The 27,108-nt window shown below is 47.6% G+C and overlaps 1 protein-coding gene across 1 annotated transcript; it reads right to left on the bottom strand.

The window, feature by feature from the left end:
- Positions 1–772: 772 nt before the first annotated feature.
- On the bottom strand, positions 773–27,108 carry LOC135205122 (PAT complex subunit Asterix-like). Its single transcript, XM_064235470.1, has 4 exons — positions 27,003–27,108; positions 25,673–25,781; positions 9,414–9,511; positions 773–1,232 (listed from the first exon to the last, which is right to left on the bottom strand). Exons 1-4 carry the CDS (start codon positions 27,053–27,055, stop codon positions 1,157–1,159), a joined length of 336 nt encoding a protein of 111 aa, XP_064091540.1. The 5' UTR covers positions 27,056–27,108; the 3' UTR covers positions 773–1,156.

Below are 27,108 nucleotides of genomic sequence, written 5' to 3' on the forward strand. Positions count from 1 at the left end.
CACATATGAGGAAAGTTGAAATCATAAAAACAGCAGTATCTATATTTTCACCATACGCCTCATTCATGATAATGCATTAACCTAGTTTCAAAGTCCCAACAAAATTCAAATATACATAGGAAGCATTTAGCGATCTAAGCCTATTATCTTACAGTCACTTGGGAAATGAATACAGTATGTATACTTAAATTGTTTTCCTATAAAACTAATTAAATTCAGTACATCCCATGGATATGCTATGTTTTAGCATTAAAACTCTGTTGAAGTTTCTGTTTACTTTGGTAGCCATATTGGACATTTGTCAGTTCACAAAAAGTACCTCATTTGCATTTGTTTTTTTCATTACGTCACGAGGGTAATATAGCACCAAGAAAATACTACAAATGGTGACTTGACTACATAACCTGTACATAGTAAAGTGTTCTATACTATTCTTGCAATAATAATATTCAGCTCAGCAACAACACGTAAACTGAGAATGAAGTCTGATCTTAATATAAATCATGCATCCATGAACTACCTCCTTAGAACAAGGAGGTCAGGTGTTCTTGATTTTGATTTAACATTTTTATTCATTGCATTTCTCTTTAAATTACTTAATTTTCTTCAAAAGTAGCCACAGAATGTTAGTAAAAATGAGCTCGACCTTTTATCTGGCGTGATTTTTTATTTTATCATCTGTTTTATCTTTTATTTCTCTCTCTAGCATTCTTCTGCTGTATTTATTTATAAAAATGTTCCCACCCAATTTTGCAAATTCTACTGCGTATGTTTTTGAGTTCAAAGTTTATCAACTGTAAAATCTTGCCCTCATTCCAATGTTTTCATTTGTTTTTCATGTCAGGTTAACAAGAGAATTAACATAACCGTAAGTCAGTAATGATTAAAAGAAAAATGTATTCCACATTAAACAAGCACTAGAAATACAAAACTGTAATCTCAGATTACCAAAATGAAACAAAAACCTTAGAAATATGGTAATTTCACCAATGATCTTGGCCAGCCATACCACATCAAGATGTTCAACTCAATGTTCTAGTTAAACTACTTACTAACACAGAAATATTTTTAACAAATGGCATTCCTTGATAACAAACTTACAATTACCCAAGATATAACTCCAAGAACCTCTGAATAATAAGGATTTTTCTTTCCGTTATATATTGGACCATGGAGGAGTCATAGGCTGTGGGTTCTGAAGGTATGACATCACTACAGCAGAGATTGACAACCTGAAACGAAACATAAATATGTACACAAATCATATTAAGTACGCTTTCACCTTTTGCTGTTTTTATTAGATGTACTAGTGGACTTGTAGAGTAAAAAATGATATGCATATACCACCTAACACTATCATCTTTTTTCACTTTTTCCAAACAGACAGGTACAGATCTAGACTCTTCCCAAGGAAAATTCTCTTCCAATTTCATTCTGTTCCATTTCTGGACCATAAACAATTATTATTACAACTAGCTTTATGGAGCGCACTAAGCTGTATACATGTTGGCCCAACGCTGCTACAGTTTGGACAGTTGATACTAAAGTGTATGGACTTGTGTTCCTGACACTCCACGTTTCACAACACGGTGGACGAACAAGATCCACTCGCCTTATATTATTATAGACATTTCCTCCTACCACACTTACTTTTATCCATAAAAATTCTCAAAGTAACATAGTACGTGTCCTTTCATCTGTCCCGGAGGCCTCTTGATAGTTCTACATAGGATTCTGGCCAGTAACTGCCACCTCACTACATTATTCCATCTCCCACAAGTTGCATTCCAATCTCTCCCAATATCTAGTCACTTGCTACTGGTCAAAAGGCCACCATTTCAGTCAAATCATCATGAAAATTTCCATATAGCTTTGCACAAGCTTGCTATCAGACACAAACAAACTGTACTGAAGCACAACTTGCTTGATGGGGTCATAAATCCTAGCTGTGCTTTCCTCACCTAATCTAGTCAACCATAGTCAACTTCTCTGTATAATAATTGGAAATATGTTATTGTTAAACTACAATAAAGTTTTGTACATACTTTCCTGGCAGATATATACTTAGCTATAGTCTCCGACGTTCCCAACAGAATTTCAAATCTCGCGGCACACGCGCGACAGGTAGGTCAGGTGGTCTACCTTACCCGCCGCTGGGTGGCGGGTGCACGAACCAATCCCCCTTGCTTGTCAGATTTTTCTCTTCCACCTGTCTCCTGAGGGGAGGCTGGGTGGCCATTAATCGTATATATCTGCCAGGTAAGTATGTACAAAACTTTATTGTAGTTTAACAATATCATTTTTGTACATGAACTTCCCTGTCAGATATATACTTAGCTGACTGGCACCCTTGGTGGAGGGTAAGAGACAGCTAAATAATGCAGGTAAGAAGGGAAACAACTAATTGTAGGATATAAAAACCTTGGTTCTCACCTTTTCAGGCTGAAGACTTCATAGATACTGTCTCTGAGTCTGCATTGCCTGGAGAGCTACAGCTAGGACGTGACCTGTTGCTGAAAGACTCTCGGATCTACCACTGGGATATGTGATCCCCTTCTGTGGTAGAATCCAAGTCGGATCATGTTAAAGGGACCTTGTCCGCTTACATAACAGATCCTTACCACTACCTCTGCAAGGAGCCAAAACCCACCAGACCACCTAACCAAAATACAAAGGGTTAATACTACGACAAAAAGAGGTGCCTCCTGCAACCTCTTTCAGACAACCAAAAACACAAATACAAAATATAGGGTAACATATCAAAAATTTAAACAGGATAAGTTTTTTCAGCTCCCTGCCCCAGCACCGAATCCACCGATACTAAAGGGCCCAAGGCGAAGCATTTATCATACGTGATTTTTACATCAAGTAGGTAGTGGTTTGCGAAAACCGACTGGCATCTCCAAAAAGTCGCCTCCATCAAGTTCCGCACAGACATATTTTTCTTGAATGCAAGTGAAGTTGCAATGGCTCTCACCTCGTGAGCTTTCACTTTCAGTAGTTTAAAATGCTCTTCCTTGCAGGCAACATGTGCCTCTGTAATAAGACTTCTCAGGAAGAAGGAAAGAGCATTCTTCGACATGGGCCGAGTGGGGTCCTTCACGGAGCACCAAAGCACATCTTGATTAGCCTTAAGTTGCTCCTTCCTCTTAAGGTAATACTTCACAATTCTCATAGGGCAAAGAGTTCTTTCAGGCTCTTCCCCTACCAGAAAGGATAAACCACGAACTTCAAAGCTCCTGGGCCAAGGACGTGATGGGTTTTCATTTTTTGCAAGAAACCCTGGAAGAAACGAACACACCATAGATTCTTCCTTAAACCCGACATTGCCCTCAATAGCTTGGAGCTCACTCACCCTCTTAGCTGTAGCTAGGGCCATAAGGAAGAGAGCCTTCTTCGTCAGGTCCTTGAAAGAGGCTGAACCAGGAGGTTCGAATCTAGACGATCCAAGGAATTGTAGAACTACGTCTAGATTCCAGTTCGGTACAACATGAGAACGTTTAAAGGTTTCAAATGATCTAATAAGATCATGCAGGTCCTTATCATCGGAGATATTTAAGCCTCTATGCCGAAATACCGCTGCCAACATACTGCGGTATCCCCACAACAAGATGACACTCTTCTTTGAGAAAAATTAGGAAATCCGCAATTTGGGTCACAGAGGTACTGGAAGAGGAAATGTTCTTCCTCTTGCACCATCGTCTGAAGACATCCCACTTTGACTGGTATACACGCAAGGTGGAAGTCCTCCTCGCTCTTGCGATTGCTTTAGCAACTGTTGCTGAAAAGCCTTTCGCTCTGACCAGACTTTGGACAGTCTGAAGCCAGTCAGACTGAGAGCGAGGAGATTTTTGTGGTACCTGTCGAAGTGGGGCTGTCTGAGTAGATCGCTCCTTAGTGGGAGCGATCTTGGAAGGTCCACTAACCATTCCAGTACCTCTGTGAACCATTCTTGGGCCGGCCAAAAGGGAGCGATTAAGATCATTCTCGTTGAATCGGACTCTACGAATTTCTTGATAGTTAGCCCCAGGATCTTGAAGGGGGGAAACGCATAGACGTCGAGTCCGCTCCAGTCTAGTAGAAGAGCAACTATTGCTAATGCCTCTGGATCTGAGATTGGAGAGCAGTAAGGATCCAGTCTCTTGTTTTTCGACGTGGCAAAGAGGTCTATGTGTGGCCTGCCCCACAACTTCCACAGGCTCTGGCATACATCCAAATGAAGGGTCCACTCTGTGGGAAGGACCTGATCTTTCCTGCTGAGGAGATCTGCTCTACATTCCTTTCTCCCTGCACGAACCTGGTGAGAAGCTTGATTCTGTCCACAGAAGAAGGTCTCTTGCTGTCTCGTACAGGGAGAAGGAATGCGTCCCCCCCTGTTTTCTGATATATGCCAGAGCTGTAGTGTTGTCCGCGTTGACCTGCACTACCGATCTTCTGACTTTGGGCTCGAAAGCTCTCAGAGCCAACCACACAGCCATCAACTCCTTTCTGTTGATGTGCCAGGCTACCTGGTCCCCCACCCAGGTACCTGACACCTCCATGGTTCCCAGAGTCGCCCCCCAACCTGTGTCCGACGCGTCGAAGAACAACACTAGGTTGGGGCTCTAGGATCGAAGAGACAGTCCCTTCGCAAAGAGGTTGGGATCTGTCCACCATGTGAGATGTTTCTTGACTTCCTGGGATAACGACAGGGCGAACGTCAAATCCTGAGAACGACGACTCCAATTCCGATGAAGAAAGAATTGGAGCGGTCTCAGATGCAACCTTCCTAGGGAAACGAATTGCTCCAGCGAGGAGAGCGTCCCCAGCAGGACTCATCCACTCCCTCACTGTGCATACTTCTTTCCCTAAGAAGGTTGTTACTCTCTCGAATCCTCAGGCTATCCTTTCCTGAGAGGGAAAAGCCCGAAAACTCAGAGAGTTCATCTGTATCCCGAGATACACACACTCTTGTTCGGGAATTAACGACGACTTCTTGAAATTGACGAGAAGTCCCAACGCCTTCGTCAATTCCAGTGTTACTTGCAAGTCCTTCAAACAACGATCTTCTGAATTGGCCCTTATCAGCCAATCGTCGAGGTACATGGATATCCTCACCCCCTTCAAATGAAGCCATTGAGCTACATTCCTCAAGATCCCCGTGAACACTTGAGGGGCCGTCGAGAGGCCGAAACACAGAGCCCTGAACTGAAAAATTTTTCCCCCCATCATGAATCTGAGAAACTTCCTCGAGGAAGGATGGATCGGTACGTGGAAGTAAGCGTCCTGCAAATCCAAGGAAACCATCCAGTCCTCTGGACGAAGTGCTGCCAGCACTGATGAAGGTGTTTCCATCGTGAACTTCTTCTTTTCTACGAAGAAGTTCAGGCGCTTACGTCCAACACTGGTCTCCATCCCCCTGAGGACTTCGGAACTAGGAAAAGGCGGTTGTAGAAGCCTGATGAACGATGGTCTGTCACTAGTTCGATAGCCTCCTTCTCCAGCATCTGTTCTACTGCTAGATGGAGGGCTTTGATTCATGATGGGTCTCTGTACCTGGCCGTCAACTCCTTGGGGTGGTCATCAAGGGAGGTCTTGCGACGAAAGGGATGAGGTAACCTCTCCTCAAAATTGAAAAGGTCCAAGGATCCGCCCCTTTCTGGGCCCAGACTTCCGCAAATCTTAAGAGTCTGGCGCCCACCGTTGTTTGAAGGACTTGCAAGTTATTTGGGGGCTTTGACTGACTTGGCAAAAGTCTTACCTCTTCTTGAAGGTCTACGACCTCTAAACGTAGAGGTTCTGGAGGAAGAAGCCCCTCGAAAGGGTTCTCGAGCACTTGACTTCTCCTTCTTAGCCTTGGTAGGGAAGGAAGGGCGAGGTTTTCTTGCTGACTGGGCCAAAAGGTCCTGGGTGGCTTTGGCCGAAAGCGATCTAGAAATGTCCCGAACTAGATGTTTAGGGAACAACTGAGCGGACAGAGGAGCAAACAGCAAAGAAGACCTCTGTGCGTGGGAGACAGACTTCGTTAAGAAGGAACAATATACGGACCTCTTCTTCACGATCCCGGCCCCATACAGGGAGGCGATTTCACTTGCTCCGTCTCTTACAGACTTGTCCATACAAGACAAAACACACGAGATCCTCCAGGAGAAAAAGACTCTGGCACTTCAATCTTCTTGGCCAGGACTCCCAACGTCCAATTAAGGAAGTTAAAGACCTCCAGCACTCTGAACATGCTTTCAGCATGTGGTCTACTTCATTCATTGCCCAAGTCGTCTTTGCAGAGTTAAGGGCAGCTCTCCAAGTGGAATCTACCAGCGCCGAAAAATCAGAAACAGCCGAAGACGGTAGACCCAATCCCAAGGACTCTCCTGTTTCGTACCAGAAACCAGCGCGTCCTGATAACTTCTAAGGAGGGAAAGCAAACATCATTTTCCCCGCTTCTTTGGAAGCCATCCAGGAACCAAAACTCCTCAGTGCCTTCTTCATCGAAAGGGTCGGCTTCATCCTACACAAGAAGAACTCTTCGCTGTCTTCGCCGTTGAAAAAAGTGAGTGAGGAGAAGGAGGAGCCGTAGGAGTAAGGGAATCCCCAAATACTTGCAAGAGCAGCTCTGTAAGCTTCTTGTAAGAAGACACCGCAGCAGAAGTGTTCGGTTCTTCATCAGAACCGTCTAGGACGTCTTGTCGAGGAGAGCGCGGAAGATCCTTAGGTGACGAAGGGGTCCTAGTAGGAGCTGAGCGAGAGGTTGGAGAGCACCCTCTCGTAGAAGAGCTCAAATCCACCGGAGAACGGTGAGAAGATCTGGATTGTCTACAATGAGACTCCCTCTTTGAGATAGACGGAATCTCAGCTGAAGGAGAGGTAGGGCTCCTACCCCGAGAAGACCTGGATACATCCACAGGGCACTTACGAGGAGGCGAGCGCCTACCAGACTCTGTGCGCCTATCCTGAGGCAAGCGGCTGCCAGGAGAAGAGCGCCTATCGGGAGCAGAGCGCTTGCGCGGCTCTCTATTCTTGTCCAGTTGAGCACGATCAACGGAAGTTCGACTGGAAGGAGAAAAGCGCCTACTAGGAGAAGGCTGCTTGCGAGACTCTTGACCTCTGACAAGTGGATAACAATCAGGAGAAGGGCGCTTCGAAGCTAACGAGCGCCTATCTGGAGAAGGGCACTTGCGAGGTTCTTGGTGCCTACCAAGAGACGAATGGTCAGGAGTAGTGAGTCTAGAAGAGGGAGAGCGCCTACACGGAGAAGGGCGCTTGAAAGACTCTTGTTGTCTGCCCCGAGGAGAATAATCAGGAGTAGGACGCCTTAAAAGAGACGAGCGCCTACTAGGAGATCGACGTGCAGTAGGCTCTTGGCGCCTACCTTGCGGGGAGCGGCTAACAGCTGGACGCCTATCAGGCGCACGGCTCCTACCAGACTCTTGACGTCTGTAGGGAGAGAAGTCACTAGCAGGAGAAAAACGTCTACTCAAAGCACGATCCAAAACTCGAGGAGAGCGACATCCGGAAGAAGAACGCCTACTTGTAGAAGGGCGCCTTCTAGGTTCTTGAGGCTGCTGAGGAGAAGTCCCACGCGAGGGAGTCGAAGAAATAGCGTGATGTGCAGGCGCAGAGCGCTTACCGGAAGCGGGAATCCAATCTGGAGAAAAAACTTCTTTCTCCATAGAGCGTCCGACCGATGTTTGGCGCCTTGAAGCCGAAAGAGAGCCAGGAGAGCGGGGGCGCTCATGTGAGCCCCTACCTTCATACGAAAACTCCCCATATGAAGGAGACCGCCTAAAAAGAGGAGAACGATCCTCTGAAGAGCGGCGCCTAGATCTCTTGATCGGAAGAGAAAAGTCCTTCTTCCTACGCGATCTAAAGGCTAGAGAGTCTGCCAGCGCCGTGATCTGAGCTTGAAGTCCCGCAAGTACTCTAGTAGGAGAATCTTGCTGTTCCTCCTCGGAACCAGGCGCAGAACGAGGGGCGCGAGAAGAAGAACGATCGCAGGATCTCTTGGGTTTCTTCGCCTCCAACGACGATTCTTCCGGGAAAACCTCCGGACTAGAAGCCAAAGGACTGCAGGGAGCCTTCCAAGCCCTCTTCAATGGCGCGACGCATCCAGGGAGTTCCAACCTCTCTTTGGAGAGGGAGACGACGAAGAGGAGAAGCATTGGCGTAGGAGCTCCTTCTTGTAGCGATCCGAGGCAGCCTGGGAGCGTACTTCAGGATCTGCCGAGGGGACGCCTGACCGGTGGGGGTTCTCCCTAGCCCTCTTGCAGCTTTCAACTTTCCTACTCCACTGGAACTGGGAGTCTGGAAGAGGTCTAGGCCTAGAGGCACTAAGGAGCCGGTCAGACGCACCCTCCACAACACTGGGGACACTGCACTGATCACTAACACTCTCCTTACCTTCCAACTGACGAATCTTCTGATCCATAGATAGCATCGTGGCTCAAAGCCGCCGCTTCCGAAGACGAATCTTCGGCTTCGGTGTGGGGAGCAGGGGCTGCAACTTGGAGAGAAGGTTCTACTTCTACATTAGTATTAGGATCCACATCCAACTCACTCATTCTAGACCTACTAGAACTTCTAGAGGAAGCCTTACGTACTCTATCACGTTCCAACTTCCTAACATAAGAAGAGAGAGCCTTATATTCTTCTTCATTCAACACCTTACATTCACTACAAGGGTTAGCAAAAGAACATTCATTCCCCCTGCATTTCATGCAAACCGTGTGAGGGTCAACCGAAGCTTTCGGCAACCTCACCTTACATCCTTCAATCACGCAAACCCTAAACAAAACAGAAGTTTTAGCTACTGAATCTAGGTCAGACATTGTTAAAGAAAATCCAAATCCAAATCAAAATCAAAATGGTCCACAATTAGCGTATGCCAAGCCAAACAGAGCGAATACGTCGCCAAAAGAAGTCCAAATTAACTCCAGGCAAGCGAGAATCGAAAAACTATCGAGAGGAACCGACAACAGTTGTTATTGTTCCCGCGACAGAGAAAAATCTGACAAGCAAGGGGGATTGGTTCGTACACCCGCCACCCAGCGGCGGGTAAGGTAGACCACTTGACCTACCTGTCGCGTGTGCCGCGAGATTTGAAATTCTGACGGGAACGTCGGAGACTATAGCTAAGTATATATCTGCCAGGGAAGTTCATGTACAAAAATTGACAATAATAATGTTGAATATAAATCAGTTTAACAAAGCAACCGAGTAACAATTTTAGGCTCTCATAAGGTTCATCTAAAGGAGTGATGCATAAAGGATGTGAAAAAGAGGTAGTAAGGTAAAAGTTACAAAACTTAGACCAAGTAAGTAGAAGACCAATGGAAATGATGTAAGACAGAAGGATTTGGGTTACAAAACACACAGTGACAATATAAGCCAGTCAACTTACAAAAGAGTACAGGAAGCTAAAAAGTGTATCAACTTACATGAAGCTGCTAAGCATCTGTTTAGTGTCGTCATTGACCCTAGAATTTGCAAAGCTGATGCAGGAACAATAAAGTGCAACCCACGCACACCATTTCAACTGAAATAAAGAGGTTTCATTAAACATAACAAATTAATAACATAGGGTCTGATGTAAAAATGAAATTTTCATTATTAAAATGAAGTTTTATTGTATACTTACCGAACAATTATAGAGCCGTGATTTCCACGAGCGGCAGGATACTAAATTCAAATTTAGCGCGTCGGCGTCGCCAACACTGGTGGTGATGACGTCATCTCCCTCCACTCGCGGGAGAACCAGGTACAACTGCCCAGGTGAATCCAATTCTTTCTGCCCGTCCGTCCACCTAAGGGGAGGAGGGTGGGTATAATCATAATTGTTCGGTAAGTATACAATAAAACTTCATTTTAATAATGAAAATTTCATTTTTATTGTAGTGTCTTACCGAACAATTATAGAGCTGATTACACATTTATGGGAAGGTGGGATTCAGTGGACCACTAGTATTTTTAAATGGTTACATTTATTGCAATACCAGTAAACACTCAAGGTGTCTGTTGTACCTTACCTTGTAAGAGAGCTACAGCAGACTGTTACTGCCTCTGGTCGGTGCTCTTCTTACTAATGTAGAGGAATTGGAATTTGACCAAAGTTAGCCTCTACAGGAGTGGAATCCTTCCGTAGTTCAAGCGAGTCAAGGCTGACTGACGGAGGATAGTAACAACAAAGATTGCCCTTGCCCTGGGCTAAGACCAGAAATTCAATCATACAAAACATTTGTCACCAACACCAGATTTAAAAACACATATACCCAACCATTGTAAAATCTGACCTAACAGACTGGTGAGTATCCCCAGCTTCCCTTGAACTCGACAACCTATTCAAGGTGAAAAGTTAGCATAGAGGTGACGACCCCTGTGCCGTTTCTCCCAACACCATGCCAGAAACCGCCACCGGACCTAACGTTTTACAATTCTCGAAAAACCGTTTCTATCTCTTTGAGATAATGACTCGCAAAACCGAATTCGATCTCCAGAACGTGCTCTGAAGAATCGAAGCTAAAGATAAATTCTTTCTGAATGCTAAAGAAGTTGCCACTGCTCTAACCTCGTGAGCTTTAACTCTCAGAACGGAAAGATTGTCGTTCTCGGACTGCGAGTGAGCTTCCCTGATAAGCTCTCTAATAAAGAACGATATAGCATTCTTAGAAAGAGGACGAGAGGGATTTTGAACCGAGGTCCAGAGCTTAGAAGATTGTCCTCTAATACCCTTAGTGGCAAACAGATACTGCTTAATAGCCCTGACTGGACATAAGAGCCTTTCCTCCTCCTCATGTCCAACCAAATCAGATAAGTTCCTTACCACAAAACTCCTCGGCCAAGGATTAGAAGGATTCTCATTTTTGGCTAGAAAGGTCAAAGATACCGAAAATACAGCATTGCCTTGAGAGAAACCGACTCTTTTGTCTATAGCGTGCAATTCGCTGACACGCTTAGCAGAAGCTAGTGCAATAAGAAAGAGTGCCTTCTTAGTCAAGTTCCTGAGTGAAGCCGACTTCAAAGGCTCAAACGGTGGCCCCATGAGGAACTTAAGCACCACATCTAAGTTCCAAGCCACTGTATCTTGCGGGAGCTTAGTGGTTTCGAAAGACCTAATGAGGTCCGACAGATCTGAATTGGAGGAAATATCCAAACCTCGATGTCGAAAAACCGAAGAGAGCATGGCTCTATATCCTCTGATCGTCGAAGGAGCAGTTTCTTAGAGTTCCTAAGAAATAGAAGAAAATCTGCTATTTCTGTTAAAGAGGTCGCAGAAGTAGAGACTTTAGCACTTCTACACCACTCTCTGAAGATTCTCCACTTCCCTTGATAGAGTTTGTTAGAAGACTCTCTCCTACAACGAGCGATAGCTTCTGCAGCTCTTCTGAAAATCCTTTCGCTCTGACAAGATTCCGGACAGTCTGAACCCTGTCAGAGCTAGAGCGGACAAGTTTTGGTGGAACCTCTTGAAGTGAGGTTGTTTGAGAAGCCACTTCTCTGGAGGAAGAAGTCTGGGGAAGTCTACTAACAACTGGAGAAGGTCCGGGAACCACTCTTTCCTGGGCCAAAAGGGAGCGATTAACGTTAGCGTTACATTGCTGTCGACATGAACTTGTTCAGCACCTCTCTTAGTAGACCGAACGGAGGGAATGCATAAGCTTCCAGACCCGACCAATCCAACAGCATTGCGTCCACCGACCAAGCTAGAGGATCTGGGGACTGGCGAACAAAAGAGAGGAAGACGGTTGTTCCTTGATGTCGCGAACAGGTCTATTGACGGTCGTCCCCAAAGGCGCCAAAGTTTCTGACAAATCTTGTTGTCCAAAGTCCACTCCAGAGGTAACACTTGCTGTTGACGACTTAACTCGTCCGCCAGGACGTTCATCTTTCCCGGAACAAATCTCGGGACTAGCTGAACCTTCGTTTCGTTTGACCACAGGAGGAGATCCTTGGCTACTTCGTACAGAGAGAAAGACTGAGTCCCCCCTGTTTCCGCACGTACTACAGAGAGCCGTGGAGTTGTCGGAATGCACTGCCCACTACTCGACCTTCTACTAAGCTCCGAAACTGTCTGAGCCCCAAGAAAATTGCTAACAGTTTCCTTTACATTTTATGTGGAACTTCTTCTCCTTCTCCGACCAAGCTCCTGAAGTCCGTTGATTTCCCAGTAGGGCTCCCCAACCTGTGTTCGATGCGTCGGAAAAGAACTGTAGGTTCGGGAGGATGGGTCGTAAATCTAACCCTTCTTCCAACCTTGCTCGAGAGAGCCACCACCTTAGGTCCTCTTTTATTTGATCTGTGACAGGAAAGGTAATCGAGTCTGGTTGTGTCTTCCTGCACCAAGAGGCTCTCAGGAAAAACTGCAGAGGTCTCATGTGCAGTCTTCCCAACGTCACAAATTTCTCCACTGACGTCAATTTGCCCAGGAGCCTCATCCACTGATTGGCAGAACTTACCTTTTTTGTCCAAGAACTCCTGAACTGTCTCCAGACAGCCTTGAACCCTCTTCGGGGACAGAAAAGCCTGAAAAACTTGAGCATTCAGAATCATCCCCAAATAAAGGATGCTCTGAGATGGAACCAACTGGGACTTCTGTTTGACCAGAATTCCTAACTTTCTGGCAAGATCCAGAGTTGTTCCAAGTCCTTCATGCACCGACTCTCTGATTCCGACCGGAGAAGCCAATCGTCCAGATAGAGGGAGATTCTTACTCTAATATGTGCAGCCAGCTTCCTATCGGGGATAGAACCCTGGTGAAAACTTGAGGAGCGGTTGCTAGTCCGAAGCAAAGCGCCCGAAACTGAAACACCTTGCCTTCGAACATGAACCTCAGGTACTTCCGAGATTCGCGATGTATCGGAATGTGAAAATAAGCGTCTTGCATGTCCAGAGAGACCATCCAATCCCCTGTCTGATGGACTCCAGAACCGACCGAGTGGTCTCCATATGAAATTTTGTTTCTGGACATGCAAGTTCAGGGCGCTCACATCCAAAACCGGCCTCCAGCCCCCTGATGACTTGGGAACTACAAAAAGGCGATTGTAAAAGCCTGGAGGAAAACAATCCCCTTCTATCTGTTCTACTCGCTTCTTTGAGAACAAGCGCTTCCACTTCTGCGGCTAGCGCCAGAAATTTGTCTGAGCCCGGAGAGTATGCCTGGAATGGAATTGGCACAGGTGAGAGCGAGGGAGGTGAAACGAGAGGAATACGATAGCCGAACTTGAGTACTTGCACTACCCAGGCTTCTGCTCCTCTGTTTCCCATTCCTCCCAAAAACAGCGCCAGCCTGGCTCCCACTGGTGCATGAAGAACCGAGCTTTCATTTGGAAGGTTTGTTAACCTTGGCCGAGGGCCTTAGACTGAGGTCGCAATTCGACTTCGGCGAAAGAAGCGCTTGGGTTTTTCCTCCCTCGAAAAGGCGCTTGGGTCAGAGGAGAAACCGAAGGAACAGTCTCCACAGGAGCTTTAGGTCTCTTAGTAGACTGTGCCAGTAAATCGAAGTAGATTTCTTATCTAGCGCAGACGAAATTGACAACACTACATCGTCTGGAAAGAGGTTATCTTTCACAAAAGGAGCAAACAAGAGAGCGACTTCTGTTGGGACGTAACCCTTTTAGAAGCAAAGGAGCACCAAAGTTGCCTTTTCTTAAGGGTACCAAAGGCGATGAGCGAAGCTAACTCATCACATCCTCCCTTAATGGGATTTGTACGCAACAGGACAGGACCAATCCAATCCTCCGCTAACTCCTGAGAAAGAGAAGGACAGTCTTCGATCTTGGCCGCTAAAGCGCCAATAGTCCAATCAAGGAAGCTAAAGACTTCCAAAAGTTTAAATATGACAATTTGTCGAAAATTGCATTTTTCCTAACTATACAAACCTGAGGTCCTTTAACAATAGGAAGTAGCTAGCGGCAGCTGGAACGGTCGTAAGCTTCGAACAAGGGGAGAACGGTAGTTAACTGCTTGTCCGATCGTCGCGCGCCGCGCGACTGGGAGGTAAACAAATCACTTTTGCTTTTGGCCCATGCAAAATACGCAGAGTGAGGGGTGGCATGAGGAGGGACTTTATGTTAAAGGACCTCAGGTTTGTATAGTTAGGAAAAATGCAATTTTCGACAAATTGTCATTTGTTTCCGATACGTAATACAAACCATCGGTCCTTTAACAATAGGAAGACTCACTTCTTGGTGGGTGGAATCTGAGTCTTTTGATGACAGACTGGTGTTCGTCCATCCCTGGAATGCCTCCCTGGTCGTACGAGCGAGGGAGGGATCCAAGCCTCTGTCCGATTGATCGGGGTGTGCACCGCAGGATCAATGGTCAGACCTCTGGGCCGAGTACTAAGAGAGAGGCAAGCGTATCTCTTCGTACCAGCATTGTAAGAACTTTTTCCTTCACATGAGCAATGTAAAGTAATGGGTTTGTCTCATGTTGGCATCCACTTCTCCCCCTGTTGGAGAAGTGGTGGATATTTACTCCTATCTCAGTTAAAAGAGATAGGATGGAGCTCTGTTGAATAGCTTACCTGCATCTGACTCCTTTCCAGCAAGGTAACGACCGTATCCTCTGCCCACAGGTAGAGGTAGAAAAAAGATGGTGAAGAGAAGCCAGTCACTCTCTCATTCACGCATTCATTCTCCCAGTCATACCAGGAATCGATGCTGTTCTGCCTGCTCGGGTGCTGGGTAAGCTTACACAACGTGTTGAGCAGCCACCACAGGTCCCAAGGAAAACGTATCCAAGGACTTGTGGGCAATATCCCGAAGGTAAGAAGGACGTGAAGGTGGTCTGGTTGGCCCAGACACCTGCCTCAGGACCTGCGCCACGGAGAAGTTCTTACGGAACGCTAAGGAGGGTCCGATACCTCTGACTTCGTGGGCTCTCGGACGGAGCGTACGGATAGTCGTCGCTACCATCAGCTTCGTACGCTCTCCTGATCACCTCACGTAGCCAGAAAGAAAGCGTGTTCTTGGAGACTTCTTTCTGGTGACCCCAGTGCTAACGAAGAGGCGTCGACACTCAGGCCTGAGATGTCGAGTTCTCTTCAGATAGCGCCGTAGCGCCCTCACAGGACAAAGCAGCATCTCATCCGCATCGTTATCTGTAAAGTCCAGCAGGGAGGGGATCGTGAAAGACTCGAACCTGTCGTCAGGGATCGACGGATTCTGAGTCTTAGCTACGAAGTTCGGGACGAAATCGAGCGTCACAGATCCCCAGCCTCTGGTATGTTAACACATCATAAGAAAGGCCATGTAGTTCCCCTACTCTCTTCGCCGATGCCAGGGCCAGCAAGAAGAGGGTCTTGAGGGTCAGATCCCTGTCTGACGACTCTCTGAGTGGCTCGAACGGTGCTCGAGTCAGACTCCTAAGGACGAGAGTCACGTCCCACGCAGGGGGCCTGAGTTCCCTGGGTGGGCAAGACCTTTCGAAGCTCCTCATTAGCAAGGATATCTCGAACGAATTCGTGATGTCCAACCCCCTCAGTTTCAGGACGAGCGACCAAGGCGGCTCTGTATCCTTTGACTGTGGGGACTGAGAGGAGCTTCTCTCGCGAAGAAACACGAGGAAATCCGCTACCTGCTGAAGAGTGGCTCTGAGAGGAGACAAACCCTGTCTACGACACCAACCACAGAAGACGGCCCACTTCCCCTGGTACACAGCTGCAGAGGACTGTCTGACGTGTCCAGCCATCTCTGTTGCTGCGCTACGAGAAAAGCCTCTCGTTCGCAAGAGATGGTGGATAACAGCCAGCCGTGAAGTTGAAGGGACTGGACTGCGCGGTGGTACCGTTCTACGTGTGGCTGGGCTAGAAGGTTGTGCCAGTTGGGTAGCTCTCTCGGTGCGTCTGCAAGAAGAGCCAACAGGTCCGGATACCAAACGGCTTGAGGCCGTTTGGGAGCCACCAGGATCATTCTGAGATTGGGAGTGGACCAGCGCTCGACTGATCACTTTCCGAATCAGACAGAAGGGAGGAAAGGCGTAAGCGAAGAGGTTGTCCCAGGGGTGTTGGAGAGCGTCCTCTGCAGCTGCCCATGGGTCCGGCACGGCCGAGAAGAACACCTGGATCTTCCTGTTGTGCCGGGTGGCGAACAGGTCTACGACCGGTCGCCCCCACAGGTTTGAAGAGACCTTTCCGCCACATCTTGGTGTAGAGACCATTCGGTCCCTATCACCTGATCCCGACGGCTGAGCTTGTCCGCTACTACATTCCTCTTGCCTGGAATGTAGCGTGCTGACAGCTCTATCGAGTGAGCCGTGGCCCACTCGTGCACCTGCACCGTCAACTGATGGAGCGGAAGAGACACTAGCCCCCCCTGCTTGTTGACATATGCCACTACTGTGGTGTTGTCGCACATCAACACCACTGAGTGTCCCACCAAGCGGTCCCGAAACTCTTGGAGAGCGTTGAACGCTGCCTTGAGTTCCAGGACATTGATGTGAAGGTGCTTCTCGTGATGGTTCCCCCACACCACCTGCAGCTCAGCAACTCCTCCAGGCGCTGTGCGCCCTATCCCACTCGGTCGATGCGTCTGAGAACAGAAGCATCTCCGGGGGGGGAGTGCGTATGGGCACTCCTCTTAAGAGGTTCTTGTCGTCGGGCCACCAGGCTAGGTCCTACCTCACCTTGTCCGTGATAGCCACGGGAAAGTAAGGAGGATCCTTGGCCTGGGACCAACTCTCCCCTTAGCCTCCACTGGAGAGACCGCAGGTGAAGACGCCCGTGAGGGACTAACTTCTCGAGTGACGACAGATGGCCGATCACGACTTGCCATTGCTCCGTGCTGCCTGTTTCCTGCCGCGACAGGAACCGGCCGGCTGCCTCCCTGAATTTGCTGATACGCAAGTCTGCGGGAAAGACTTGCCCTGCTACCGTATCTATCAGCATACCCAGGTACTTCATCTTCTGCTTGGGTTCGAGATCTGACTTCTCGTAGTTTATCACGATCCCCAGATCGCGACAAAACTTGAGGAGTCGATCTCTGGTTCCTGTAGCAACTGCGAGCGGGAGCTCGCCAGGACCAGCCAATCGTCGAGATACCTCAGAAGACGTATCCCGTTCGAATGGGCCCAAGCCGACACCAGAGTGAACACTCGCGTTGTGAACACCTGTGGGGCGGTTGAGAGACGAAACAAAGTGCCCTGAATTGGTACACCGTCCCGTCGAAGATGAAGCGGAGGTATTTCTGGAGGACTGATGGATGGGTATTTGAAAATACGCGTCCTTCAGGTCCACGAAAGCATGAAATCGTTCCCCCTGATCGAGTCGAGCACTGAGCGTGCCGACTCCATCGTGAACCGCGTCGTGCGAACGAAGCGGTTCAGGGGAGAGAGGTCTATCACCGGGCGCCAGCCCCCCGATGCCTTCTCCACTAGGAAGAGGCGGCTGGGGTAAAAGCCTGGTGACTGGTCCTCCACGATTTCTACAGCTCGTTTCGCCAGCATGGTCTTGATCTCCTGTCGAAGAGCGTTGTCCTTTGCTGATCCCCGGACATAGGTCTGTAGATGGACCGGTTTGGAGATGAGGGGGGGCCGAGACTCGAAGGGTAGTAGATATCCCTCCCGAAGGACGTCTACTATCCAGTTCTCGGCGCCGTAGCGCTGCCAAGTCGCCCAATGGCTCGCCAGGCACCCCCCCACTTCCGGCAGCAGGTGAGGGGGAACGCCGTCCCTAGCGTTTCCCTCCTCGTTTCGACTTCTTCCCAACACCTCCTCGGGGAAAGGAGGCCTGGGAGGAGGGCTGGTTGCGGCCTCCTCTCGCAGAAGTCGAAACAACTGGAGTCTTCACACGGGGTTTGGACGGTGCAACCGTCTTCGCCGCCGTGGAAGCGCTAGCCAAGCTCTTTGGTTTGGCCGCAGTTACTCGAGGTTGCCCAGAAACCTTCGAGACTGCCTGGTGGACTAAGCGGTCACTCTCGTCAGTGCGCCGCCGTTCCACCGCAGCGTCCACCATCTCTCCAGGAAAGAGAGCTGGGGAACTCCTAGAGTCCATTTCTTAGCCCGAGTGCCGCCTCACGCCCAGCACCCCTTGGTCACTCGGGTAAGGACTGCGTCCCTACGCCGAAGAACCAAGTTGGCCCACAGGTTAGCAGTCTGATGGCGAGGTAAGAGATTGCTCTTCCTCCAGACTGGCACAGTCTCCTAAAAGAAGCGTCGTCTTCGAGAGCAGAACTCCCGGAGCCGGCCGCTACTTTGGATATTGTGAGGGACCACAAATCCAACCAGGAAACTGCCTGGAATGCTGCCATAGCGGTAGATTCCAGGGCAAGTGCCTCCTGCTGCGAGAACCATAGGTTCTCCGACAGGAGCTGCTGCAGGGACACACCTGGAGTCAGCCTCGCTAACTCCGGGTTAACCTGTTTCGGCAGTATCGGTCTTCTGATGGCACGTAAAAAACGCCTCTGCCGCTGTAGAGGAGGAGGAAGCAGCTTAGAGGACCGTCCGGATTTCAGCGAGTCCTCCCGTCCTGAGACGAGATTCTCCACCTGATCCAGGACTGATTGTCCGCAAGCTCTGATCGTGGCAACCCCACCGTCCATTATGGGCTCCCTCTTGGGACCCCAAAATGACTCGAGCCGGGACGTGGGCTCTGCTGGTGGTAGCGACGATCCTTCCGCGAGGTCATTATGCAGACGCATCAGCTTAATGACCTCTGCGAAGTTCCTCTGTATCTCGGGCTCACAGCGTCCTGTGGAGTAGGACCGTCCAGTCCCTCCAACAAGAGCATATCCCTCGATACTCCTCCTTCAGAAGGAGGAAACAGCGACAGACCCCTGACGGTCGCCTCCAACTACTTGCGCGTACGTCCTGGTCGGTCCTAAGACCGTGCCTGAGCCGTACGGCGTCATAGCTGGGTCCACGAGCGGCGCACCTCTCGTGAATCGCTCCTTGGTACCTCGCTCCTCCCGGTATAGCCCGAGGAGGTTGAAGGTACAGGGAGAGGCAGACCTGACGCTCCCCCCACGCTCGCTGGCAGGACCAGCGTGCGTAGAGGGCTGCTGCCGATCGTCAACCCGCGTGACGGTCTAGCAGTAGGCCTAGCGTCGACGCTCGCCTGGGGCGATTGGCTCGGCTGATAACGTCGAGAACCGCTCTCTAACGTCAGGCGAGCTGCCGCTGGTCACCGTCTCCGCCCGGTCCCATCGGGAGCGGCGGACGGGTGACCTGCTAGGCTCCCTTTCGCGTCGAGACCGGCCAGCGTCCTCTCGGCGCGTCAAACCGCTGGTACCAGCCGTGGCTGGTACCGGCGGCCGTGGGGGACTCCTCCTCGCCTCAACCCGTGGCCGGTCAGCGACCGTCACGTCAGCCCGAGCAGCCGGTTGGTCGCTGCGAGAGCGTCCACTGGCCTGGCGAGAGTCGTGTGCACGACTCGCCTAGTCTTCTGCCCCGTGCCGCTGTCTTGACGGCGAGCTAGCTCGGACGTCGAAACTTTGGCTGGACGGTCCTCTTTAGAAGAGCGTCCACTCGGTGCTTCTCGCGAACGAGAAGCGGCCGAGACGGAACCTGGTTTAGCGGCAGAACCACTAGCACCAGGTGAGGACACACCAGCCGAGGCTGATGCACCTCTGGTCCCGTCGACTTCTTCTTTGCAGAAGAAGCGACGGGCCCTGCACCCGAAGGAACAGGAGGACCAGCAGAAGAGCTCCCCAGCTCGCCTGAGCGAGCCGGGCCCTTAGAAGCTCCCGAAGGAGTCTTCTTAGGGGGGGAGGAGGCAACCTTCTTCTTCTTCGGCTGTTTGGCCTTAGAAGTCGAAGGGGAAGGAGAGGCAGCCGACGACGAAGAAGACGATGAAGACGACGACGACACCTTCTTCCTCTTCCTCTTCTTCTTCGCCAGGCTCCGCAGGACAGACGTCAGGTCTTCCATCCAGGAGGGAGCCGGGGCAGTTGCCGAAGCAACAGGGCCCGACTGCACCTGTCCGGAAGGACCTGAGACTGTTACAGCAAACACCAGCAGCAGGGAACGACAGGAACAGGTCCGGGAACAGCAGGAACAGCAGGAACATCTGAAATGGAATGTGTACCTGAAAAGGAAAGAGTCGCTGGAGCGGCCACAGGTACGGCAGGCACGGCAGGTACCACGGGAGAGCCAGGCGTCCTGTCGACAGTCACCGTCATCCGTGGCACTGGCGGCAGGTCCAGGGGGGTACTCTTTGGGCAGCGGAAGTCCGGGGTCGGCAAAGGAAAAAATCCAGGTGGTGGTGGCATCGTCCTCTTTGGAACGGCGGCAATTGGTTTTTGTACTGCCACCGGGGTGTGCACCGACATTGTATGTGGCGTATATACAAGATGTGGTGGCATCTCATACGCAGGTGTAGTTAATGTGGTAGTCGTGGTGGTCACCGCACCATGAGTGACCACGGCCGACCCCGCCAACCGCTGTAGCAACCCCTGGATGCTGGGCACTCCCTGCAGTCCCAGCGACTCCCACACCTGTCCCAAGTCATCCTTCGCTGATGGCACACCTGCGGAAGCAACAGTCGGGTTAATGGGAGGGGCTTCCCCGCGCCGGGGGGCCCTGGGGGGCGAATATCCCCCCCAGAGCGGACAGAAGACCCCGAATACAGCTGTACATCCGGGTAGCGGACGCCCTCCTCCACACTCGACGGATCGAGAGAGGAAAAGGACTCCGCTACCCCCCCCGCAGGGGAAGGCGCAAACCGTGGGGGCTGGCCGGGAGGCAGGAAAGAGGACGAAGTGTCCGTCACCAAAGGAGTCACTGGACTTTCCGATGACTTCTTGGCCGGCCTAAGTCTCTTCCTGCCCTCGTACAGCACCCACTGCGCCTCGGACCAGTTCATACAAACCACACATGGTTCGTTGCGGGAGCACTCTCGCCCTCGACAACGAGTACAAACCTCGTGGGGGTCCACCTCAACAAATGACCTGAACCCCCCACATTTACGTCCCTCCAGCCCGGGACACACTCTACGGGCGACTGGAGGGCGCGGTGATATCTCCATTTCCTCTAATTCACTCATTGCAATTCAATTGAACTAGAGAAAGAGTACTTACAATCACTCCTGATATACAGAAAGAGAAAACAAATACTCAAGTTTGAAGCAAACGACAAGCGGGCAGAGCGATGGCGAACACGTCCTTCCCACACACGGCCGAAAGCAAAAGTGATTTGTTTACCTCCCAGTCGCGCGGCGCGCGACGATCGGACAAGCAGTTAACTACCGTTTTTCTCCCTTGTTCGAAGCTTACGACCGACCGTTCCAGCTGCCGCTAGCTACTTCCTATTGTTAAAGGACCGATGGTTTTGTATTACGTATCGGAAACAAGATCTTTACAACGTGGTCCAACTCAGGCGCTGTAAAGAAAACTTTCGCTGCGGCGAAAGCAGATCTTCTAGAGGAGTCGATTAAAACTGGAGAAGTCTCCCTGGGAGGAGGCAGAAACTCCCAGAGAAGGAGCTTCCCCAGTTACATAAAACCTATACCTCTACGAAGCAACTTAGAGGGAGGGTAAGCAAAAAGAGCCTTCCCCTAAGTCTCTTTTCATAGACATCCATTTCTCCGTCTCTTTCAACGAATGTCTAACCGCTTTAGATAGAACAAGTTTTGGGAGGAGAGGGTCTGAAGTTTTCCTCCTCATCAAAAAAAGTCGAAGTTGGGGAGCGCTGGGGCCGCTTTCTCAAAATAATCTGGATAAGATACCAGAAGAAATCTAAGGAGACGTGAATAACACGAGAGGTGATGTGAATCCTCCTCCTCTACTTCTTCTTCATTCTCCGATACCGCCGAAGAAGTAGACGGAACTACAACCGGATCTGAAGGTTTCGAACCACCCTTGGACTCATTCATCCAGTTGGTTAACATCTCTAACTGCTTGCGCAAAGGCGCCAGAGACGAATCAAAAACAGTTAACGTAGGCTTGGAAGAGCCTAAATGTTCAGCAGGAGGCGGAAAAAACTACTTGCGCCTCGCTCGGAGCCGCCGAAATTCGAGGCGAAACAGGCGCATCAGGCGTAACAGACGAAAAAGCGCCTAAAGAAACACCCTTAGAACTGCTAGCTACAGCGCTAAAACCACAATCTCTACTAGTAGATGGAGCCGAAAAAGGCACAGATTGAGGCGACGAACGAGCCGCTAATGGTCGCGGCGCAACCCTACTCTCAGGCTCCTTATACCGCTTGACTGGAGGAGGCGAAGAATCGGCGCCTGAACGCCTCTTTAAGGGACGCGAATCGGGCGAATCTCGCCAACGAGCGCCGCGCGACCGGAGACGAATCGCTTGAATCATTCGAAAGGCGCTCTGACCGCAACACCTTTCCAACGCTTAACCGAGCCCTGTTGAGGCGCAACAGGCTCAACAAGAGAGGCGCCTGTCTGTGGGCAAATCCCGATCGACTCCCTTGGACTTCCGGTATGTCTTCTCCCCGGTGCGGGGGAGCTGGACAGTGACCTTTGTCTAGGAGACGTGTCAGGACAGACAGACGCACCCTCAACTACACTCTTACCTGAAGCCGCTTCTCCAAAAACGTCTTAACTGAATTACCAAGTTGCAAAACCGTATTCGCTAGTACCGAAAATTTCTGATCTAGCCTCGATTCCAGACTGGCAATGGTGTCGGAAGAAACTACACGGGAAGCCGGAGAAGCGGGATTAGTAGGAGGAATAGGAGGTGTAGTTAAAGGAGACATAACAATTTGAGGAGAAACAGAAGGAACAGAAGCATCGCAAGACGAAGCGGAGCTAAGTCTACTTTCCCTAAGCGCTGCTTTTCTAATTCTGTCTTTAGCTAATTTCTCCGAGTATGAACTAAAAAACTTCCATTGAGAATCAGTCCAATCACTACACTCGTTACATGTTCGATCTGCTGAACAAACCTGTCCCCTACACTTAACACATTTAGTGTGAGAATCATATTCTAACTTGGATATCTTAGTTTTACATCCTGAGATGCAAAACCTAACTCCCGACGGACTAGAATCCGACATGGCAACGCCTAAATAAAAAGCAAAATAACAACAACGCCAAAAAAGAGTACTTCACCAATTCCGAAGATCAATTCCACAAGAAAAAAAGCGAAGCAAGTCATCCAACCGCACCGACCACCGATGTTCACCGGACGCCGGCAGGAAAAGAATTGGATTCACCTGGGCAGTTGTACCTGGTTCTCCCGCGAGTGGAGGGAGATGACGTCATCACCACCAGTGTTGGCGACGCCGACGCGCTAAATTTGAATTTAGTATCCTGCCGCTCGTGGAAATCACGGCTCTATAATTGTTCGGTAAAAGACACTACAATAAAAATCTGTGGTACTGCTTGATATCTTCCTTCGGTTAAACTTAATACTAGAAGCACCAAATCAAAAATAAAATTGAATTAACTCTCTAATACAACTAACTATATTTGTTTGAAAAATAAATTATTGTCCTGGATTTCTTATAAGTCTTAAACACATCTCCAAAACACCTATTTCAATTAAGATAACTTAATAAAATAAAAATTTGGCATGAAAGTTTGACTTATTTAAATATCTTACAAAATACAGTGGTACCTTCGACATACGAAAGGCTCAACTTACGAAAAACTCGAGATACGAAAGCAAATACGAAAATTGCTCAAGTTACGAAAGGTTGTTGCTGTAAAGTCCCGAGATTCGCCCGGACCACCGAGAACAATTTTAAAACTAGCGCCCTGCCAAATGAGTAAACTCGTCACCATCCTCCCGCTCTCCCATTGGTTCCTGATGCTAGTCACCCCATAAGATCCTGCTCTCCTATTGGTCAGCATCTACCCCTTGTGCTTTATGTATTCTATTGGTAAAAGGATGCTGTAAATTGAAAAAATTTATTCATGCAATACATTTAATAAAAAAAAACATTACGTAAAGATAGAATAAAGAATAGAATGAAGGTTATTATACTGTTTGGTAGTTTCAGTAGTGAAGAGAGATAATGAAAATTTATGGCTTACTGTGTACTAGGAAAAGGGATTGCTTGGCGATCGTTCGGTACTCGTAAGTGCTGGATGTAAACAGAAGTTTGGAAGCTTTTTTTTTTTTTTTTTTTATTATAGTTAATGGTCACTTAATAATTATTTGAAATGAGTACATGCAATATATTTAATAAAAAAAATTGTGAATTAGATATCATAAAATATAAAATAAATCAGACTGCTATCATCGAAGCCAACAAATACGTATTTTTTAGAATTCTTTTTCTGTTTTAATACTACGTTATGTATATGTTTCATTATAGCTGTCAGTAACTCGGTATCTCCATTAGGTAGGTAAAGATAGAATAAAGAATAAAATTAATGGTTATTATACTGTTTGGTAGTTTCATTAGTTGAAGAGAGATACTAATGAAAATTTATGGCTTACTGTGTATGGAAAAGTGATGCTTGGCGTTCGTTCGGTACTCGTAAGAGCTGAATGTAAACAACGATGGAAGGTGTGTGTGTATTATAGTTAATGATTAATTAATAATTATTTGAAATGAGTACATACTGATTATTTATATATGTTATTGGCATATTCTAAGCTTTTAGCTTCTTAGGTTTAGATGTCAGAATCATAGACTAGGAGGCTACAGTAGCAACCACTAACATAGGCTAGGCTTATTGCTAAGGGACATATGCTAAAGTCCTAATATATGCAGTAAAAATGGGGTTGAACATTACATGCAGTTGAATATTACTCAAGTACGTATGTACAGTATTTTGCCTTTTTGGAGTCATATTTCTTCCGTCAGATCGGAGTCGTAACCCTAGAACATGTGTTGTAAGCCTGGAAATATAATTTACTGGGGTGTTTTTGTAGAGCTTGGAACGGATTAGGCATTTCACATGTAAAATGCGGTTCAAGATACGAAAAACTCATGATACGAAGGCCGCCTCGGAACGGATTAAATTCGTATCTCGAGGTACCACTGTACTATATATACGAAAGTTATATAAATGCTTAAATTCCCTATGCAAGATGAGTTAGTCTGGTATTGAAGACCAACAACTGAATGATGAATAGACAATTATTTTTAACACTGGATATCTCTGAATATTTCCAAAATGTAATTAAAATCACTAGGAAGTTTGGACAGTAAGTGGATGGATTACCAATGGTTGTTTACCTAGTTATGTAACATATATACAGATAAATAAAGGTATAAGCCACGAAGGGCTTATACCTTTAATTATGGATTTATCACGTTCCAAACTTTCGTGATTCAGTTATACATTTAGATAAATGAATAAAAAAAATTCCCGATTCATGTCTTATCTGACTTACATCTGACAAAAATTCCAGTTAGTTTTAGTTTAGAACACTATAGATTGTTTAAAAATATAAATGCAGCATAAAATGATAGAAGCTATTGCATGAGCAAAAACAGAAATTAAGTCATTGTATGTATTGAATTTGAAAGATACACATATGTGGCAAAAACTATTTACATTAAATACATTTCATTAACTCCCTTCCATTACAATTTAAATCTAGTGGTCAGAAAGTGAATTCTACATTAAGTCAAGGACAAGTAGGTTGTTGTGCTAAAGCAGTGGTTCCCAAACGTTTTCTGGTCCTTACCCTCTTTTCATACAGGATACATGTCCATGTATATGTATAAAACCCATGGTTACATACATAGCCTCAGGTTATGGTCCCTGCATTCTGCTACGTGACCAGCCAGGGGGCCATGGCTCCCAGTTTGGGAACCACTGTGCTAAAGGATTAAAAACTAAAATGTTACGTACCCTCATCATAAGTCCACACATGCTGAAAATCATGCCAAGAACGTTCATGTAATCTGTTGTTGGATCTTCACCGGGGGCTCCTGGTGTACCCTGTGTTGGAGGTTTGTACCTGCAGAGTGAATTACAGTATTAATAATACAATATCTAATCACTTATAAAAGAGGATTGAATTGTTAAGTATATTACACATGTAACCAAAAGCTGTTTATACAGTGCCATCAGTGAGGGCTATTTAATATTTTTCAATATCAATGCTCACTCTAAACTGATAAAATAATGACAATTGGCAAATTGTATTCACGTATGTTGTAAATTCTACATTAACCTGTTAAATATCCTATATCTGACAAAATTGGGAACTGGAATACCCCTGTAAGTAATTATATACCTTGACTTTCAAGAAGGTTAGGGGTAGGGAGTTCCACAGCCAAGGGGTAAGAAAACCCCCTGCATGGCTGGGACCAGGCATTCAGCGTAAGGTTAGGTTAGGTTAATGTATTGCATTCTTTTCTCAATTGTATTCATTCCTTCCCCAAGAGAATCATTTGTTAACCATGGGGCGGGGGAAGGGGGGATAAGACTACTGTGTTATTGAAGGCCATAGGCGCAGGGTAACGGTTAGGCCAAACATTTCTGATAGAAAAATTAATAAATCAGTATAAAAATGACAAAGGAATAAAAATGAAAATTAATATATACAATTGGTGGTTACCTCTGCTGCCAGGGGGTGGGGGGGGATTAGGCTAGCGATACTGCGGGCCATATGTGCAGGGTAACAGACTGGCCAAACATTCCTGATATAAAAATGAATAAATCAGCAATAAAAATTTAAAAAAAATTAAATATGAAAATTGATAAATATGATTGGTGTTTTCCCTGCCGCCAGGGGGGGGGGGGGGGGATTAGACTAGCATTCCTGCAAGCCATAGGCACAGGGTAATGGACTGGCCAAACATTTTTTATAGAAAAATTATCAGTAAAAATATAAAAAAATTAAAATTAATATAAACAGTCACTGTTCAACCTAGCCGCCTAACCTGGTGTAGGGACTAGCTTAAGGGTAACCTAACCTATCTAAGTCTAAGCTCCCTGGGATAATAAAATAAACCCTTAACCAATCCAAGACGTACGTAACTTTAAAATAAAATTATTGCACGTGGTACCGCACCGTAATAACTGAAGACGCCGGTACGAATCGAATAAGGTAAGCAACCATACCTACTAGGTAGTAGTGACACACCTCAGACGTACCTTATTAAGTACCTTATTTTACAAGTTGCTACGCATTTCTTTTGCATAAAATATTAAAATATGTAAAATATCATCTCACCTGACTATTTTGTCGCTGCGTTTGGGGTCCGAGCTGCTGTTGGACGACTGCATTTTGATAAAATATTTGATGAATAAAATGTGATGTCGGAGGCTTTTGACAGTTC

This window comes from Macrobrachium nipponense, chromosome 48, assembly GCF_015104395.2.
Source record: "Macrobrachium nipponense isolate FS-2020 chromosome 48, ASM1510439v2, whole genome shotgun sequence".
Lineage (NCBI taxonomy): Eukaryota > Metazoa > Arthropoda > Malacostraca > Decapoda > Palaemonidae > Macrobrachium > Macrobrachium nipponense.